This window comes from Echeneis naucrates, chromosome 21 (assembly GCF_900963305.1).
Source record: "Echeneis naucrates chromosome 21, fEcheNa1.1, whole genome shotgun sequence".
In the NCBI taxonomy this organism is placed as follows: Eukaryota; Metazoa; Chordata; class Actinopteri; order Carangiformes; family Echeneidae; genus Echeneis; species Echeneis naucrates.
Genome location: NC_042531.1, coordinates 10,192,808 through 10,210,255, shown reverse-complemented (window position 1 = coordinate 10,210,255; position 17,448 = coordinate 10,192,808). Strand labels below are relative to the sequence as shown.

The 17,448-nt window shown below is 41.2% G+C and overlaps 1 protein-coding gene across 3 annotated transcripts; it reads right to left on the bottom strand.

The window, feature by feature from the left end:
* Window positions 1–2,669: 2,669 nt before the first annotated feature.
* LOC115061573 (gap junction alpha-8 protein-like) lies at window positions 2,670–3,993 on the bottom strand. Of its 3 annotated transcripts, XM_029529974.1 has the most exons (3): window positions 2,926–3,993; window positions 2,866–2,889; window positions 2,670–2,811 (listed from the first exon to the last, which is right to left on the bottom strand). In XM_029529974.1, exons 1-3 carry the CDS (start codon window positions 3,991–3,993, stop codon window positions 2,725–2,727), a joined length of 1,179 nt encoding a protein of 392 aa, XP_029385834.1. In that variant the 3' UTR covers window positions 2,670–2,724. The 3 variants fall into 3 exon arrangements, with proteins under 3 accessions (XP_029385834.1, XP_029385833.1, XP_029385832.1); XM_029529973.1 differs by having other exon boundaries at window positions 2,670–3,563; window positions 3,624–3,993; XM_029529972.1 differs by having other exon boundaries at window positions 2,670–3,993.
* Window positions 3,994–17,448: the final 13,455 nt, after the last annotated feature.

Here is a 17,448-nt window from a genome sequence, read left to right as displayed (position 1 = left end):
TGATTAAACTCCTATGAGTAAGTCTTTTTGAGACTTAATGTTGCCCCCTTAGTCCAAGCACTGCATAAATGTGTATATGTGTCTGTTGAGTTGTATTTAAATGTAATACTTGAGTAAATGTTCAATTTAATTGGATATCCATCTATATATAAACTTTTTCATTTCATGTATTTATATTGGACATAACCATGTGCAGCATTGTGAATCTTAATGATGTTAGTGTGTCTATGTATGTGTGTGTGTGTGTGTGTGTGTGTGTGTGTGTACGTTTTGCAGACAAACACTGACACAAGACTTCTAGACCACGTGTGACCTTTTATTGCGTTGGTTCACAGCCCCAAAAAAGATACTGCCACACATCTACCAGCAAAGAAGACTACAAGTTAGTAAAAAGGTTTTGTTTTCTTCCAAATATTAATCTCGTCTTCTTACAAACATACAGGCAATGCAATATTTTTGTAAATACAAACAATCATACAGTACCATTCATATCAATGTACACAAGGACCAGCTTTATGCTTTGTGTGACACGCTTTAATGTGTTCAACTATTTGGTGATTGATTGAAGGCACTTTTGACTCAGATTCCACAGCACTGGATTATGGGAGGTGATAGCTGGGGGTCACAAAAGGTTAAAGCTGCCTTCTTTCTGGGAGTTTCTCCAGAGCCATTTGATCATACCCCCAAAACCAACAGCGTGTGTGTGTGTGTGTGTATGTGTGTATATGTGTGCGCAGTAAGGCACATCTGTGAGTATAGGTTTGCACTGTGTGAAAGTGTTCATGTCTGCAGCTTTATGCGCTGGTGTCTTCTTCAGATCATTAAGTTATTGTGTTAGATTAAATAACCGAGCTTCATAGAGATGTTCCCCTATGTATGTGTGTGTGTGTCTGTGCTGAGGGGCTGCATACAGAAATGAAACTCAGATTTAAAAAAAAAATAGCAGATCAAACATCACATAGGTCCCAGAGCAACATAGGCTCTTGCTACAATCATACGACATTCGAGAAATTACATTTACAGATAAGGCACACAGGAAATCATACAGTGGCAGCTGTTTGAATGAACAAAGCCAGAGAATGTGAGAGTAAGGTTTGTGATGGAACCTGCAGTATTATTGAAGGCTTAATGTGCTTAATGTATTTGCTAAAATTTGAAGATAATTCATCTTTATTCCAATAGATGCAAAATACCACTGCACGGGCTTTTTCTGTCTTTACTCCATTGAGTTTGTGAGATTAAATCAATCCTGTGATCACAATTACAACTTGTTGGATTTCTCTAGACAGTAAAATAACTAAAAACAGCTCTTCTGCACATTATGTACATTATTAGACATGAGATTGGGCTTTATGTACACCAGGATTCGCCCCTAGTTGTTTGTTTCTCTCTGAATTTGAAAGCATGCTACAACTATGATGTTGTATGATCTTGCGGGTCTCATAAAATCGAGTAGAAAGTTTTTTTCACAGTCAGGTCAAGGATGCTTGTTTTCATTGATGAGTGCGGTTTCTTTTATTGTCTCGCCCTCAAACAATACTTTGTGCTGATGGTGCATGATCGTTATCGCCCGGACGCCTGTTTGTACAGCACGAAAAGAGAGGATTTGGCCTGAGGTCGCTACTATAGTTCATTCTCTGATAGGGCAAAATGAACTGCGGCCTCCCGTAGACAACTGAAATCACAGTACACCGTTCTCCATTAAAGCTACAAAACATAAGCCAGTCTGAAATGAAGAGATGCAGATTCACATTGAAAAAGACATTCAACATGTGGTCTTTATTATTATCATTATTATTACTACTGGTTTGTTTTTTTCCTCACTAACTTGGTTCTGGCCCCGCTACCTATATAAATATGAAAAGGAGAGAAATGCTATGAAATTCATCCACATCTCTCTTCATGTGAAAGAATCCTGTGTGTTTGGATGCATAAATGAGGTGCTATGAGAGTTAAAGGCCTTGCACAGAGTGCAATGCTCTGAACGTGCAAAAAAAAAAAAAAAAAAGGGGGGGGGTTATGCTCTTCCCAACCGGAAAATGGACTTTTCTACTTCTGCTTCCCAAAGAGCTGAATACCTGTAAATGTACCGGCCATCTCACCAGCAACATATGCAGCCACGTGCTTTGCAGTATATCGCTGTCTGAATGGGAATGAAAGTCGGTGCCTAACTACAGCAAAATTACTGGTTTGCAGACACACAGGTATATTCTAACTCTCCTTTCCCTACCCACTCAAACCCCATGTAAAAATGTTTAATCCTCCATTGTATATGATTAAAACTCTTTCAATAGAAAAAGAATTTTTAAAAATTGAACATGGATTTCAATCAAGTAAAAACATTTCCCACCTGCATGTGTCCTTTTCACATTTTTAATATAAGAACACACTTCATAAAAAACCTACTCCTCCTCCCCACTTTAACTTTTTATGATTTTTATGCTTTATCACAAACACTCATTTTTTTATTTATTTATTTATTTATTGTTGTCATTTGGTTGTTGTCGCCCTTAACTTCAAGGTTTTAAAGGTTTTAATTTATCCCTGTTTTCAACCACTTGGTTTTTGACCTGCCTGTTCAAGGGTGTGCGATGGCATTGAGTTAGGTGTGTGTGTGTGTGTGTGTGTGTGTGTGTGTGTGTGCGCGTGTGCATGTGCATGCTGTGCGTGCCTGCGTGCGTGCTCTCTGTGTGTGCAGGGGTACATGCGCTCCCTCTCACGGGTTCATACGGTGAGATCATCTGACCTGGCCCTGCTGCTGGCTTTGCTCAGTCGGCTCAGCGGTCTGGTGTCTTCTATCGTATCCATGGCCTCCAACGCTGCCTCCGCCGGAGCTACCCCCTCCCTGTTCACTGCCTCCTCTACCTCCACATCCTCATCCACAGCTTCCTCCACCCTCTCTGCCTCTGCCTCTGCCGGCTGCACCTGCTCTGCCTCCTCCTCGTGTAATGTCACCCCCCCTGTCTCAGTGGTCTGGGCATAGGAGGGCAGAGTCTCGTCATACACCTTAGAGATGTCCTCCATGGGCAGCACCTCCTCCGCCTTCTCTTCCAGCCCTTGGAAGGGTGGGGCCCCCCTGCCAGCCTCCATGCCCACCTCAGCCAGTGGGTAGAGGTGAGTTACAGGGGGAGTTTTCTCCTCCTCTAGCAGCCTGTAGCCTTTTGCTCTCTGCAGGGCAGGCACAGCCAGGGGGGGCAGGCTCTTCCCTTGTAGCGGAAGAGGTGCTGACCCCTCACCTTGGGCTGGCGCCGGGGCTGGCTTACGAAAGACAAAGCGAATCTTCTTCAGGCCCAGGTGACTGATTTCCACGAAGTTGAGGAAGAGTGAGACGCAGGCCACAGCCAACATGAAGATGATGAAGACGGTCTTCTCTGTGGGCCTGGACACAAAGCAGTCCACCGTGTTGGGGCAGGGCCAGCGGCTGCATTTGTACAGTGGCAGGATACGGAAGCCATACAGGAAATACTGGCCCACCACGAAGCCCACCTCGAACAGTGTCTTGAAGATGATATGGCAGATGTAGGTCCTCAGCAGGGTGCCCTCCAGCCGGAACTTCTTGCTTCCTTTTGTGCTGGTCTCCTTAGTGGTTCGTACGCTTCCCTGGTCGGGTGCCAGAGGAAGACGCTCCTCGCTCAGCTCCTGCTGCCGGCTAAGCTCTGCTTCCTCGCGCTCTTTACGTTTTTCCTCCATGTGGACGTGGTGCACGGCATGACCCACGTACACCAGAGATGGTGTGGACACAAAGATGATCTGCAGCACCCACAGACGGATGTGGGAGATGGGAAAAGCCTCATCGTAGCACACGTTCTCACATCCAGGCTGCTGTGTGTTGCAGACGTAGTCAGACTGCTCATCGCCCCACACAAACTCTGCGGCCGTGCCCAGGATGAGGATGCGGAAGATGAAGAGCACCGTGAGCCACACCCGGCCGATCACCGTAGAGTGCTCGTTAACTTCCTCTAAAATATTACCCAGAAAGCTCCAGTCACCCATGATCGGTCCGTAGCACTGCGGAATGAAGGGTGGGGTAGGCAGGGTAAACAAGCAGAAGAGAACAGAGGGTGCCAAAAAAGAAGAAGAAATGTAAGAAATGTAGGAAACCATAAGCTGAAAAAGTCCATAATCAAACTTAAACTTGAATTTAATGCTATTGCAAGTTTTTATTACAAAACCTTTCAGCTTTTTAACAACTTAAATGCCATTTCAGTGCATTCCACTTCCAAAGTAAGAAAATTAAACCAATCTCCCCCATATTAAATGTAGTTTAACAAGACATTGGCTTAGCTGTCTAAACGTATACCGCTCAATGCAAAGGCGATAAACTGTAAACTGTAAAATCACTTCCTTTAGCTCTAAAAAAATCTACACATCAACAAATAAAATTGATAATAGAGATAAATTAATGAGCAATATGCAGTCCCTCTTATGCATAATATAGGTTAAATGTAATCATATGGGCAACTTGCCACAGCTGCGGCTCCGGCGAAATTGAGTCCTGTCCCGTTCTCTTGGCACCCGACAGGGAAAAGTGAACTTTTTTCTGCCCTTCCCACCTAAAGCCCTGTCCTTGTCGCCCCACTGAGCAGATGTGAATGAATCGGCTGTGATGGTTGGTTTTTAGTTTGCTGCAATATTTAAGCTTGGAGCCAGACGGCCTTTATTTGCCGGCGACGTGTGGTGACGCAGAAGACAATAGGATCAACGGAGCCAGGGCAGGGACGTATGGGAGCAGGCCTCAGGCTCCCACACCAACATGGACACAGTACAGCCAGGGCACCAAGTCCTCGGCAAAGCAAATCCAACTCCATGCATGCAGCTTCCTCACACATGTATACTGTATGTAGAACCACAGACGCAGCAGATGAAACTACAACAGCAGCTGATGTGCCTCCAGCTGCGCTGACATTAGAGAAGGGAGGCAGGCAGGCCAGGGATGAAGGAGAGTTTATGCCTTCATGCATTGACACTGGACACTGATGTTCATGCAGATATTCATTTGAAGCAGCAGTTAATTCATTTAAAGAATTTGTTATGAACAAGATTGAAGCGCTCGTCTCAAAGTATTGTTATATTGTTTCCAAAGGAGGCGGTGACCAGGTCTGTTAGAGTACATTTTTTAATGAATTAATAAGTAAATGTTTTTGTTATAGTTTTGCCTATACAGCTTGTATGGGCTTTGCAGGGCACCACAAAATATCAGAAGCTACGCACACTCAGCAATGTGTGCATTTCCAGATAAAGTCTACTTTAGCTTCAATTATTTTCACATTTATGAAGTTCATATGGCCAACAAAATTCATAAAATAATGTCTAACAAGGATATTTCATGTAGCATACCAGAGAAATCAGAGTGAATTCTCATTACATACACTTGGTCACCTTCTTTCCCAAGTTTGCTTTCCCAATTCCTAATATTAAACACAACAAAATCAAATACTTTGCAATGAATTCATTATTTGTTCCCTGAATATTCCAGGGTGATGTCAAGCTTTTTTGTGGAACTGCGACGAAAAATGTGTCCCACTCAAAAATTTGCACAAATTAGACCAAGAATCAAGTAATAATAAATAATAAAAGTCATTTTCACTTTGTTTTATTCATTCTGATCTTTCACTGGTGTGAAAAATGACAATGCTTCTTGCTGAAGGCAAAACTTTACAAACACAAAAAATTGTTACTTTGAATATCAGTGAGCTTTCACAAATTAGATAACTGTCCTCTTCTGTATGTCGGTTTGTGTGTGTTTGTGTATCATCATATCTGTGTCGCTTAGCTGGAATGAGAAGAATGTGAAGCGCTGAGTGAAAGCCCACTGAAATGTCTCTATTAGGGAGGTTAGTCAAACTTTTCATGGCTCAGGAAAGAAAAACATTCAGCAGCGATCACTCTGATCTCTAATCACTGAATCATTCCACTGATGTTTACAGAGAAGGAGCGTTACTCCAGCGCCCAGAGAGGATCGCTTCCAGTCTAAAACACAATCTCACTATCAAATATGTTCCAGGTTTGGGCGCCTGCATTAAACAGCTTTATCATAAACTAAGCTGAGAAAGGAACACCAAAATCACATGACTGAATCATGAAATTTACTGCCAGTGCAAAGATTCACAATCCATCACCTTACCAATATTCTCCAGTATGGAGTTTTAAAAAATAGCAGCGTGCAACAATTTAATATGAAGAACAACAATATAATTATTAATTACTTATTGTTTTCCTTTTTTTTTTCCTTAGGATGACTGTTCACTTTGTCTTATTCGTCCCAATATAGTCAATCACACTAAGTATTGATTTGAATTTAATATTCCAACAGCAATACAGTTTTCATTTTTAATAAGAAATATGTTTTACAAGCTCTGTTTAACTTGTCACGAGTGATAATAGCTCCAGTTTGAAGTTTAAGCATTAAGAGTTAAATAAGAAAGTAAGTTAAGTATTAACAATGAAGTTTAGCTTGTTTTCATTCTTCCTCTACATTCTCTCACAAATGATTCTTTTTTTTTTTTTACATGCAAAATGTATGTTTAAGCTATGAAGTGAATCACAAAACTGATTTAAATGATGAAATTATACATCTGTTCTTCATCTAATAAATACAACACATTTAGCCCAATAAATATTTTTTTCCGTGCTAGAACAGAACAAAACTAATATAACTCAATGCCGCTGGTGAGTAAAAACAGACCTCTGCTATGGCTCATATGTTTGACAAACAGTGCTGGTCTTTTCTGAGTGGTTGCTGTGACATGTTGGTCAAACTGGGAAAATGAAACAGACTCCTTTCATTTTTCTCCTTTCAGCTGATGATTTTAATGGCACATTGAGCTGAAACATCATCATCATGGTAAACAGACCTGCTGTGTGTATTAATATTTAATACTTTTATTACACACCCTGCTGCAACCGGAAAAGTTTATTTGAAGAAAACTTTTGTTGGTATCTAAACTGTTGAAAACCCGTTCTGCCGGTGTAACACTGATGCACCAAATTAAAGGGAAGACCACAACAATTAAATGGCAGTCAGACAGTTTATAGAGTTATAAAATTCATTTTGCTTTGCACAGTCTGGTTTCTAGATTCCACAATTGTTTCATGTTCTGAGGACTGAGACTCAGAAAATAAAAACATGTAGAAATACCAAGAGTGTTATTCAATTGTAAGATAAGATTTTTCTTATCTGCATGGGAAAAGCAATTAAAGTTTTGTTGCTTTTAAAGGTAGCATGACTCACTGCATCCATTAAGTGTTGATAATGAAAGATTAGTAATCCTTAACTTTAATAGAAAATAGGGTCAATTTAAATTACAAATAAAAGTGAGAAAAATTGAAGCGCATTATAATTTATTTATTCTTCTATTATATATTTATTGACCTCATACTACAAGACATATATGTAAGGTCAAAATAAATAATCATTGATCAAAGTCATCACTCCTCTTATGGATGTTTCTCCAGTCTGCCCATCTCATTATGACACGCCCTCATTCTCTGTCGACCAATGGCATTCATAATTTTAAGGTCGCATCACTTGACCGGTAAGTCCACCTCCAGATATCTGCCCTTTGATGGGTTGGTTGATTGCAGATGAGGACCACTGATCCCATAGCTTTTTAAAATGATATGATGAATTGAGCACCCCAAATCATTTGCTACAGTTTCTCTCTGAATGGCGCTGCATCCAGGACCAGGAGTGTGTATGTTAGCTGACTATAAAGCTAGAAGTAGTCTCCATGTGCGCAGGAACAACGATATCTTCTCATATGAAATTTCCCCCCCCAGAAAAAGGCCCAAACACTCTCTTTCCTCTTGGCTTTGGACAGCACATAAGCTCAGCCTCGTTGTGTCGGAAGACAGAAGCCATGTTCCGATCTCTGTGGAGGCATCAGGGGGTATCAACTGAGCTAGGGGACGAGGGGACTCCCTTTAAAGAGCCGTGTGTTGGTATAGTGGGCGCTTGCATGCTAAGCCCCACGGTAGGCCCGTGAATGGCACCGGGATTTCACACAAAGACATGATGTCATGATGCAGGGTGCGGACTCTATTGAGCACGTGCAGTGAGGCGTGAGACCAGATTAGACCCCCGAAGCAGGGCACCAACTGGCTGTTAATCAGAATGCTAACACGCTAACAAACATATCGTACGGCGATCTGCCTACGGTGCGATGGTGCCATGCGCTTCCTGCTCGCAGGGCCTTTGAAAGACAGGAAGTAACTCAAATTTTACTTTTGCAACAGCCTTATCAATGAGATGCAATTTAAGACATGTATTTCGTGTATCAGTACTTATTATACGATTCCAACTCGCTGGCAGGGGGTCAGTTTGACTTGGCCTCATGATTACCTCTCACACAATGAACATCTTCCACCACTCCCTGAGCAAAAACAGTATGTTCTTGCACTCAATTTTATTTTTTTTTTTCCTGACAGATGTTCCATGACGGACATGTACTTGGTGCTTGAATGAAAATGAGACTTAACATTTGAGCCAAAAGAAAGTAGATTCTGACAGTGTAGGCATTCTGGGTGCTTGATTTGGCCCCATGAAAGGATCATGTCCTTTCCTCAGGACAGCAGTGGGACTTATCGGCCATGAGGACTGCAGTACGGCGGGAGCTGGCCTGTCCAAATTCTAAGCAAGAGTGCAAGCTCTAAATAGGCCCTGTACAAAGCAGAGGTAATTATGTGCTTCAGGAGAAAACAAACATGAGCAAAGATAGTGATTAAAGAGAAAACAAAGACTATATCTAAAACCGACTAGAATTAAGAGAATTTTGTTTGACTATGTGGCTTCGCTGAAACTTTCTCAGGTTTTCATAGTTTTCTTTTTTTTCCAGAGTTGGACAAACAACAGCAGCTTTACATGATGAGATCGGTGCTACTTTTTACAGAGACCTCCAAATGAGTAACTATGGGGCTTTGAAACTTGGAGGGATGAATCCACCTTACTTTACTTTCCCTCAGCTATATGCAGATTTATAGCAATATGAAACTACGTATGTTGTGAACTGACTAAATTTGAGATTGATGGCAGCGGTAATCTTAAACGCTCCTCTCTGCTTTATTAGGTCTAGTATGTTGTAGTAGGCCCAGGAGGTTTTGCTTTCAGCTGAAAGTGCTGAAGTCACAAGATGCAGTAGTCATGTATTACACATTTTAAATCTTTTTTGTAAAGCTATTGAAGCTGATAGGAGGCAACATGTGCTCAGAAGAAAATGTACAAGTGGATTTGAGCCTGTGCAGAAAAACAAAATTCCAGACACTGCAGTTATTATGAGCTCTGTCAAAATGAGAGTTAAAATTAGTTGTAAAAGTCAAACGAAAAGACAGAGATTATTGATGTCAAAATGATTCCTCGCCCTTCATTTGCATTTTTCATTCACTGTCATCCTCTAAGCAGAGGAATTGGTTTGTGGCAGCAGGGTGATATATTAAACATGCGAGCCAACAAATTTCATCGCTTTTCATTTTCTCACTCATCTAAATCCCGTTCTTCTAATAACTTGCAAAGTAAATGTTTTGCTTTGATTTGGACTCCTCTCTTTCAGCTCACACGCTGCATGTATTTCCATGCAAGCCAACGCAGCCCATTACAACACTTGATACAGAATTAAGGGTTGGTAAGGCGAACACATAACCTCTCTTCTAGAATAGTGAGGAAAATGATGGCAATGCTAGTCAAATTAGATGCAGCCTATGAGTTGAACTCACAGTTCATAAACAATATGTCTAAATTATTGCTGATCAGAAGTGACCAGCACCAAACCATTGTTGTACAGGTCGATCTTTGTACCTAAACTCACTCGTGTTCATAATCTCTGGGTTGTGACAGTACGAGGTTGCAGATGCAGGCAGCTGAAACTGCTTCGTCCTTAAGCTGGTGGTGCCTTAGATATCGAGTGAGGAGCTCAGGGAGCCAAATGCAAAATAAATGTCTCCTGGTTGTCCTCCTTTTTCATCTGAGCATCTCCACTTGGGAGGAGACACAGTACTGACTTCTGCAGTATTTTAATGCAGTGTTTTTAATTGCGGTGCCTTTACATTCAGATATTGCTACTTTTGCTTTCATAAAGTCTGTTATATTTTTCTTGCTCACTTTTTTAATTGCATGAGCGTCAGGTGAATTGTGTGTGTCATAGAAAAGGGGCCATTCAGGGCGGGTTTAAAGAGATCCCATCAGTGATGCTCTTCACTGATATAACATGACCTGGGGACACAGCTGAGTCCCATGACATAGCACAACACTAAGACCTCAATAGCACAAGGCTTATGCTTATAGACAGAGGTGCACTTGTTTCTACACAGTTGTTTGTTTAGTGTGCAAACATAAGTCCATGCATGTTTGTGTCCATGTATGTTAGTTTCATCATTTCTCTTTGTGTGTAAGTGACCCACTGCCTCTGTGAAAAAAGCCTTTTCTTTGTGAGTAATATTTTTCCCTGAGTCATCTGTTTAAAGCTGCTGAATGGAAGTATTAGTAATCAAAATTGCAGTAATTTACCAGTTGCTTTCGTTGTTTTCCTGCCACCTTTATTTCTAGTTTCAACACCGTTCTCCAGCAATTTTCTCACTTCCTCCTGGAGCCCAGCAGTCATTTCTTTCCTGCGATGGTGAGAAAGTTTGAAACTATTAACGCATGCATTCCCACTGAGTAAACAACTGTGATGCTGTGGCCTCTCACATTAGAATTAGCTTGTGAAAACAGGCGAGCAGACTGATAAGGCTGTAATTAAAAGCTTGACACAGTGATATTTGAGTTGAGGCGGAAATGTATACCAGACAGGCAGAATGAATTTGATTCCATGAATTCAAAGACACATACGTATATCAGCTGCATAAATACACACACACACCCACGGGCACTGCAACATGTGTCACATCTGGGCCCCGGCCATAGCATTGTGTTCTTGAGGGCTGAGTTCTTGTTGCCCAGCTGGACTTGGACTTGGACCATTGTGTTTTGGAGGTCAGATTTGTTGAATTTGGACCAGTCCGTTGTCCTTCATGTGCTCAACTGCTCACACAGACGATAGTCTCATGGGGCAGGGTAATTTAGAGCATGGAAGTGCATAACCAGGCCCGTTAAACACACTTTACCGCAGGAACCAGAACTGAAAAACACTCACATGCATAAAATTTTGGAGAGCTTAGATTGTAAAATGTGTTACTGCTAAGAAAAATTTATTCTTAAAAGTCATAGCATGTCCCTCTGTAAATATTTTTCACCGGCTATTGTATGACAGTTTGTTGGAAAGTAAATACAGATTGATGGTTGGTAAGATTACAAAAGAGAGCAGTGTGTTTAAATGGTGAGAAGAGTGGACTGTTTGGACTCGCTACCTGCATTTGTGCCTAACGTTTCCCTTTCCTTGTCCTGTTACAGGCCCAGTGCACCACCCTCCTGAGTCAGTTATTAAAGGGACTATTATGTTGGGAAGGAGGAACCAAGTGTTCCGATCTAAGATGCTTGTGATGCTCCATCAGGAAAATTTGGCGAATAAATAAGAAATATATAAAAAAAAAAAAGGTTTCTAATTATTACAAAAGATATGGCAGAACATTAGGGATATCTGATGAGGGCTGACTTGTTAAAGTGGGAAATTGTACATGAAACTGTATCTGATGTGGTGAGAGTAGCCCTGTTGTACCTCTCAGTAAAGCCAAAGAATTTATGAAGCATGTCTTAATTCCAGACGACAGTCATTTCTCATTATATAACATACTTTGATCTATTTATTTTTGTTTTTATTTTTTGGTAAAACTAAGAAAGCATAAAAACATGAATTCATGATAGCAACTCACAAGCAGACATAAAATTAAGCCAGAAGCCTTTTGAACTAATTGATCACTCTCACACAAAATAATTCCACCTTCCACAAAAGGACTACATATTCAGAGCAGGGCAACAATGTATCAATAAATTAGGCCATCTTTTCCACTGTCCCACAAGAGATGAGTGTCCATCAGAGGTCACTGCCTGGCTACAAAAGTCGTAGGCCAGAGTCGTCCAAATCCGGTTGTGGAGGGCCACGGTCCTGCATGTCTTAGAGGTTTCCTGCTCCAACACGCCTGATTCAAATGAGTGACTCCTGATCAGACGTCAGCAGAGCTTGATGATGAGCTGATCATTTGAATCAGGTGTGTTGGAGCAGGAAACATGTAAAACATGCAGGACAGTGTCCCTCCAGGACCAGAGCTGGGCACCTCTGGCGCAGGCCAAGAGCCACTGATACACCTCGTATGGCGTTCATTTACCAGCAGATGTAACTTGTTGGCTAATGGGTCGAGTGCTTGTGCATTGCTGCCACCTGTGTGCGGTGTGCCATCTGGCATTACTTGTGTTAGACAAGAAGTCAGCGCTAAAGAGTGAGGATATAAAGCGTTTTGTTGCCGTTAACATTTTTAATTTTACATTAATGAATGGGGAAGAAAAGAATGACCGACGATATGGCTATTTGTTTCAACTGCAACATTTAAGATCTTCGCATTTCCTAAATATTACCTGGTGAGTGCATTTATACTAATAAAGTTTATCTTAAAAATGTTAGTGGTGATTAAAGAATTAAAAAAATAGGATGGAACAAAGCTAGCTGACAACATGGATTCATTTGGTGGGGATTAGGGATCTTCATTAACCAGCTGTTTGGACTCCTGGCCTTTTGACACTGACGTTTTCTGTGTTGATGTTCAACCCAAAAAGTCCTGGAACCGTTTCATTCATAATCATTTCAGGCACCACACTTCAGGTTTCATTTCACATTCTCCTTAGTTGCTTATAACTTTTGTTTCAATTGTTGTTGTTTTTGTTTTTTTTCCATTAGTCATGTTCTTGTGATATTTTATGAGACAAAAGAACTTAATTTTAATTAACTTTCTTTTCCAGAAAAGTGTTTTAATAGCAAAGCTTATGAACATAATTTTACAAATATGTTTATTAGTGTGTTTATGCCTCCAGGCAGATCTAAAAAACAAAAACAAAGAAAAGGCAAATAAAAGAACATTTATTCTGGAGTTAAATGATTTTGAGTGTGTCCACGAGCACTTTCCCAGTACCACTTTCTTGGTGGATTTTTATTTTGTAGGCAGTCTCGGGCCAGTAATTCTTCTGCAGTTTTTTTAGACCACGCTCTGTGTCACAACGTGAGCTAACCTGTCAGCTTCATGAACTCTGGGTCACTGAGACAGAGAGAGAGAGAGAGAAGGAGAGATGGAGTTGAGAGACAAGGCAGGAATTGTTCTCACTATTGAAGAAGGAAGTGGAAGGGCAGCTTCCTCTCTGTGCGCCGTGGGAGGGAGAGGAGAATCGACGTGCACACAATGGAGAAGGGCTGGGTGGAGGGCAGACAGGAGGCATTAAAGGAGAGAGGATGTATGTGCTGTGTGTGCCTGGATGCGATAGATTGGATGATAGAGACCGAAATTTTGGATGAATGTTTCTGAGGTGACACTTGGGAAAAAGAAAATAAAAAAAAATATATAAAAAATTTAGTCCTTAGACGCCTTTGTATGTGTCATGTTACTTTGTCTTGTTTGTTACACCAACATTCCCACAGACTAATTTCAGTTCATGTAATCCTGGTCAATAGAGATTGGATCATTTCCTTTTTAGAATTGCTGGAAACGTTGACCTGCGTTGCTGCAATCAAACAAATAAGATTAAAGGCCTGTAAGCACTCTCAGACATGTTTATGAATATTGCTTTAGGCTTTTAAGCCCTGACTTAACACCCTATACTGAAGGAGCTGAGGAATTATTCATTGTTCATCGTTAAAATATTAGTTAGTTTTAGTTAGGATCAGTTGGGTTATTTGTTGATGGTCCCTGAACAGCCTAGAAATTATTTGTCTGTTATCTCTTGGAGGCAGCAGGAACAAGCTGACACTGATATATGTCAATGTGTGTCAATTATTCATTGATATGATACACTTTTTTAGCAAACAGGTTTATGGAATTTTCTGGAACTGCAGCATTAAAGTAAGTCTGATTCTCTTATACTGAATCAGGGGTGTCAAGCATACTTGAAGTAAAGCTTTGAAATATGCAAAGTGCAACTTTAGACGAACTGGAAATGAAGTCCAATAAACCAGGCTGTCAGAAAGTGGAGGTGTAGCTCATATTACACATAAACTACAAGTAACCCTAACCCGAACCCTAGCAAACCAGAAACAACCCCGAAAAAGGAGACAAACTTAACCAGTCACCTCCACATTGAAAGCATGTTGGTGTTTGTATCAAAATTTTCTAATACAATAAGTGTTAGAAGCCTTGACAAGTGTGTTTATCGCTCCTTCCAATAGCTTTTTCATAAAAGCACTGTAATCTAGTGATTTATTGAATCCCTCGATGGCGCTCAGCCCTAGAAATCAGCCAGATGTTAATGTCATACACTTCTGTGAAAAACAAAAGAAGGATGAAAGGAATTGGGAGATTCGAGATAATAGTGCGTACAGGGTGACTAAGGTGCTGAGAAATGCCGTGTAAGAGAGAGCACACTGTGTACATATCGTCGGGCAGGAAGAGCTGCCTGAAGGGCTGGCACCCTCTGTGTCTCTATCAGGGGAACACATGGCCTTACACACAGTCATTTCAGGCCTCCATGTCCCCTCAGTCAGCCAGCCGCCCAAAACAATGTTATCTACGGATAGGAGTGCCGGCACACACGATCAGCCATCCTCCACCAAACACCCACTAAAGTTTCTCACACACACAATGAGTGGCTAAGAGCAATGATTTAATGTCGCTTCCTCAAATTAAGTGGTGTCCCCTTAACAATGACCAGGTTGAATAGGAAGCCACAAAATATTGCCACAGTAAAGTCTGTTTGACAGACGCCACACTTAACTCCCAACTAAAACACTCCACAAAACAACAATTCATAATTCAACTTCATTTTAATGACCAACTCATGATCAGCCAATCAGCTGCAAAACTGATTTTGTTTATTTGATTTAGGATCATTCCAGACGAGGGCTTGAACAGAGAGGAAGAGGCTGGAGTAGCTTTCTTTTTGACCTTGGTGGATGAATATATGTTGTGCATCTACTGAGCTTGATGAACAATATAGTCCTTTCATTCGTTGTTTGTTTTCAGGGATGTATGGTCCTCATATGAGCACATGTCCAACCCTCCTAATCTGTCTTCAGTCATCATACACGCAGAAAATGTATACACTGGACAAAGTCAATCTGTTCACACACACACACGCAGCACCCGTCTGTCCTCATGTCTGAGTTAGTCGGTTGTCTTGGTCGAGGGGTCTCCCCCTTCCTGCGTTTGTTAGCCCGCTCCTGCTCCTCGACCGCTCAGTGCCATGCTTAACCCCACAGTGGCATTGTATGGCGTTAAAGGTCCATGTTTCCTCCGACTCTGTCCACATCTTGATAGCCTTGTTCTTAGTTGAGCGGAGGAGGAACTGACAGGTTCCACTACATGAGTTTTGTTTGCTTTCATTTTTTTTTAACCATCAGTTAATGACTTTGCACAAAGCAGACAGTTATCTTATGAAAAGCTTTAGTATGAAAGGAGCGTCGTAGCACTGAGGCTGTGACCCTAACAGTGCTGAGGCCTTTATCACAGACAATCAAACTCATGCAGCAACCAACTACAACCATTAGTTTTGTCTTTTGGACTTTTTTCTAAATAAAGGCAAAGCTTCCATAATTATTTGTGATGAGGATCCCCTAAATTAATCTTAACTTAAGATTAATTACTGTAACTTAACTTACAGTATGCCAAAAGCATAACCATAAACATGTGTATGCTTGTGCCTAATATATATAATATGCCAAAACCATAATATAATTTTCAATTTTAATTATGTCTAACTCCACGTTTAAGATCAACCTACTACATCAAATTATTGCAAATTATTATCATTTTCCTTTTACTCATATTAAATTATTATTTCCATATTATTAGCAGTAAATTCTGCCTAATGTTGCTTTAGACAGGTATTTATGTTGAAATATGTTTGGCTGTCCTACAAATTGTTCTTGTCGTTTGTGGCTGCTTTTTAATAGAAGTTACATTGCCTCTCTCCAAAGACATAAACAGATGATGCGTTCGTGGCCATGCAGTGACTGCGTCGATAACCTAGTTATTATTAATACCTCCACTCTTGAGCTGCGTTTCAGTCAAGGTTGGCGTGCAGCTGGTAAGAATACCATCAGCCTAGAAATGCACATACAGACAATGTTGGAAATAGATGGACGGAGGTCCAGCATACATGAGAACTGACTGACCATTTGACATTCAGGCTTTTCACAGTCCATCACCTGTTGGCTCGAGGCCACGTTGTGCTATAATGAGCAAACAGCATGGCTAATCATTTACCACCCACGACCAAGTGCTCCTCTCTTTGGGTCAGCTGAGCAGCACTGCCCTCATGGCAACATGTTGCTCTCAGTAGTGACAATGTTGACGAGTTCATTGTGAGGATTGATGGTTTTGTTGTGTTTGGTACAAACCTGCCATTCTGCTGCTGTAAAGACTCACTAAGGCACAGCATGCGAGGCTAATCCTCGGCCTGAAATAGTCCACAACAAATGCACTGTTTCCTCTTGTTGAGTTTCCACTTGCTAAAAATAAATACAAAAACGCAGCTTTAAAAAGTTTTATCAGTTCAAATGAAGAAAAATTATTTAATAATTGAGGCAAAAATAATTGAATGACTCAAAGAATGTTTGAATTCTGCCTGAGAACGATTCCATTGAAGCTACAGGATGTTTTTAACTGGCGACCACATGTCACCAGTTACTGCAGAGTGCAGTAAATATGTCTGACAGACGGGAAGTGTGTGACAAAATAACATGCCAGTGCAATGGATCACTTTTGTCAGTAACTGCAGGCAAAGTTTGTGTTGGCAGATACGAGTCAGAACAGGTTGTGCATGTAATGTATGTGTTGGCCTCAACTCAGACCACGCTGACTTTCTGTTTTCAACTTTTACCACTCTGAATTTTGCCGTCATAATCTCTGACCACAATTCGGGAATTAAAGCGTTGGAGGGTGTATGCGGGGCTGTAATGGCCGCTCAAGAGCACATGTCCATCAGGCCTGGCTTCCCACGGACTCGGGCAAGGCAGGACTGAAGTTGGTTTGTGTCACAGGCATGGCAGGGTCAGGCTGCTGGGTAGATTGGAAGGGTTACACTAATGTATCCTGGCAGTGCGAGCTTTTTCCATCAAACACTCAAGTACGCACACACTACATTCACATACACAGACACACATAAACACAGACAGTTGTTCTCCCCCTTCTCTTGGTCTCCATCGCTCTGTGAGACACACACACATTCAAGCCCAATACTGGTGTGGCTGAGAAGCTCTGAGTGATGAGATTAAGCGAAGTCATGGAACATCACTCCTTTGTTACAAATCGCTTCTTTTCTGTGTGAATGTCGTTCCTCTTCTAAATCCATGCTGATGAGCAGCACAACAGAAACGTCAGTAT